Here is a 2,670-nt window from a genome sequence, read left to right on the forward strand (position 1 = left end):
AAAACAACATAAAAGATGCCAGCGTATTAAATAATAATGATAAGTGTGAAAACGATGTATTCTTTAACATTGTCGGTGGCCAGTGGTCACGCTCACACCTAAACAAACTTCAAAAATATAATAACCAATTTATCTTGGTCGATAATGAGGTTGAACACTTGAGGCACATTCTTCTGACTTTGAACCCATTGACTTCTCATCTTCCTCCAGAATCCAAATGCGTTTCTATAATCCATTTCTCTGGGTTAGGTACTTAGGTTATTGGCCTAACCTCTCCATTCTATAATGCTCTTGCAACAAACAATTTTAACTCATGTTAGTATACCTTCCGGATAAAAAGGAAAAAAAAATAAAGAGAGAGTCATTGTTGGCTGTTAATTAATACGGTGATACCCTCCCTACCCACAAGTTAATGAAATGACAATGGTGATCTCACTGGTATTGTGAATTTAGACCAAAGTGTTGACATCTTAGCATGCACGTGGAGAGCACATGGTGCGTGTTTTTCCACCATCCATAGCTGGCATTGGCAATGCCTACGTAACATAATTACTTAATACAACAATACAAGAAGTGTATAGGACTTTGCAATATGATGGATCAAATTCATGGGGACATTGGACAAAGTACAACATTTACATACATATAACAGCACTTGCCATTACTATGATGGTGAAAAGAGTTAAGAAGAAAGTGGTATCCAACCAACACCAACCCATCTCTTTCTCTCTCTCCCTTTCATGTCTCCTTCCCCTTTATATTAAATCTTTTTCACACCCTTCTAACTTCAGGGCTCAACCTCAAATCAGCTCTCACATACACAGAAACTCATAAACACACACACATACACACACTCACACTCACACTCACATTTGGAGCTAGCCCCTTTTGGCTATTCTGTTGTTGTGTAATCGTTGTTCCCTCCAAACACAAACACAAACACACTGACAGCAATAGCAATATCTTAAATTCTATCAAACAAAACAAACCTCAATTGCTCAGAATATGGCTTCTCCACCAGACACGAGCAAAACCATAAAGCTAGAGAGATACAACAGCTACATCCGAAGAGTGAACAGCACCAAGCTCCTAAACGCATCCTCCAAGCTTCTCTTCCGTGCCACACTCCTCGTAGCACTCGTCCTCGTGTTCCTCTTCACCTTCAATAACTACCCTCCACTCTCCGACAACAACCACCATGTCCACACACACAAAAACTTCCTCTCCTCCGCATTCGGCGGCGGTGGCGGTGGCGGCGCCTGGGAGAAACAAGTGCTCCACTCTTCCACTCCCCGCCGCCCACACGGCATGTCGGTGCTTGTCACCGGCGCGGTTGGTTTCGTCGGGACCCACTGCTCCCTCGCCCTGAAGAAGCGCGGCGACGGCGTCCTCGGCCTCGACAACTTCAACAGCTACTACGACCCGTCGTTGAAGCGTGCGAGGCAGGCACTGTTGTCGAAGCACGAAATCTTCGTCGTGGAAGGTGACCTAAACGACGCGCCGTTGTTGGCGAAACTCTTCGATGTGATGCCGTTCACACACATCCTCCACCTGGCGGCACAGGCCGGCGTTCGTTACGCCATGCAGAACCCGCAATCGTACGTCAGTTCAAACATTGCAGGCTTCGTGAACCTTCTAGAAGTTGCCAAATCAGCGAAACCCCAACCTTCCATCGTGTGGGCCTCATCTAGCTCCGTCTACGGACTCAACACCGAAAACCCTTTCTCCGAGCTTCACCGGACCGATCAGCCGGCCAGCCTCTACGCCGCCACCAAGAAAGCCGGCGAGGAAATCGCCCACACCTATAACCATATTTACGGTCTTGCCCTCACCGGTCTTAGGTTCTTCACCGTGTACGGCCCATGGGGGAGACCCGACATGGCGTACTTCTTCTTCACGAAGGACATCCTTCAGGGGAAGACCATCGACGTGTACCAGACGCAGGACGGGAAGGAGGTGGCGCGTGACTTCACTTACATCGATGATGTGGTAAAGGGATGCCTCGGTGCGCTGGACACGGCGGAGAAGAGCACCGGAAGCGGCGGCAAGAAGAGGGGACCCGCACAGCTGAGGATTTACAACCTCGGGAACACGTCGCCGGTGCCGGTGGGGAAGTTGGTGTCGATTTTGGAAGGTTTGCTGAGCACGAAGGCGAAGAAGCACGTGATCAAGATGCCACGAAACGGTGACGTTCCGTTCACGCACGCCAACGTGACTTTGGCTTATAGGGATTTCGGTTACAAACCCTCCACGGATTTGGCCACGGGGTTGAGGAAGTTCGTGAAGTGGTACGTTCGTTATTACGGGATTCAGCCGAGGGTAAAAAAGGAAAATCATCTTGACAATGAACAACCCGAGGATTCCGCTTGATTGTTTTGCTATCATTGTCACATCACATGGCCCTCTCTCTCTCTCTCTCTCATTTTCCTTGTTTTGCTTTTTGTTGAACTATTATTATTATTTTTTGTTAAATGTTGTTTATTATTGTGGTGGTCCATGGTCCATGGATGAGGACAATGCACTGGATCAAAGTGCGGGTGCAGGTTTGGTGTAGCATTATAGATATATATAAATCTGGTATAGAAGAAGCACATAAAATGTCAAAGAAACAGAAAGCAAAAGCAAGAAAGGGTTGATGAAGTGTAGATCTGTGAGTTGGGCAAGGCAAAG

The 2,670-nt window shown here is 47.2% G+C and overlaps 1 protein-coding gene across 1 annotated transcript; it reads left to right on the forward strand.

Moving 5' to 3' along the window:
- The first annotated feature begins 586 nt into the window (after positions 1–586).
- Positions 587–2,435, forward strand: LOC133312030 (UDP-glucuronate 4-epimerase 6-like). The gene has a single exon (XM_061513167.1). The coding sequence runs from the start codon at positions 1,006–1,008 to the stop codon at positions 2,368–2,370; it is 1,365 nt and encodes a 454-aa protein (XP_061369151.1). The 5' UTR covers positions 587–1,005; the 3' UTR covers positions 2,371–2,435.
- Positions 2,436–2,670: the final 235 nt, after the last annotated feature.

This window comes from Gastrolobium bilobum, unplaced genomic scaffold (genome assembly GCF_033153095.1).
Source record: "Gastrolobium bilobum isolate Gb01-03AN ecotype WA unplaced genomic scaffold, APGP_CSIRO_Gbil_v1 utg23192, whole genome shotgun sequence".
In the NCBI taxonomy this organism is placed as follows: Eukaryota; Viridiplantae; Streptophyta; class Magnoliopsida; order Fabales; family Fabaceae; genus Gastrolobium; species Gastrolobium bilobum.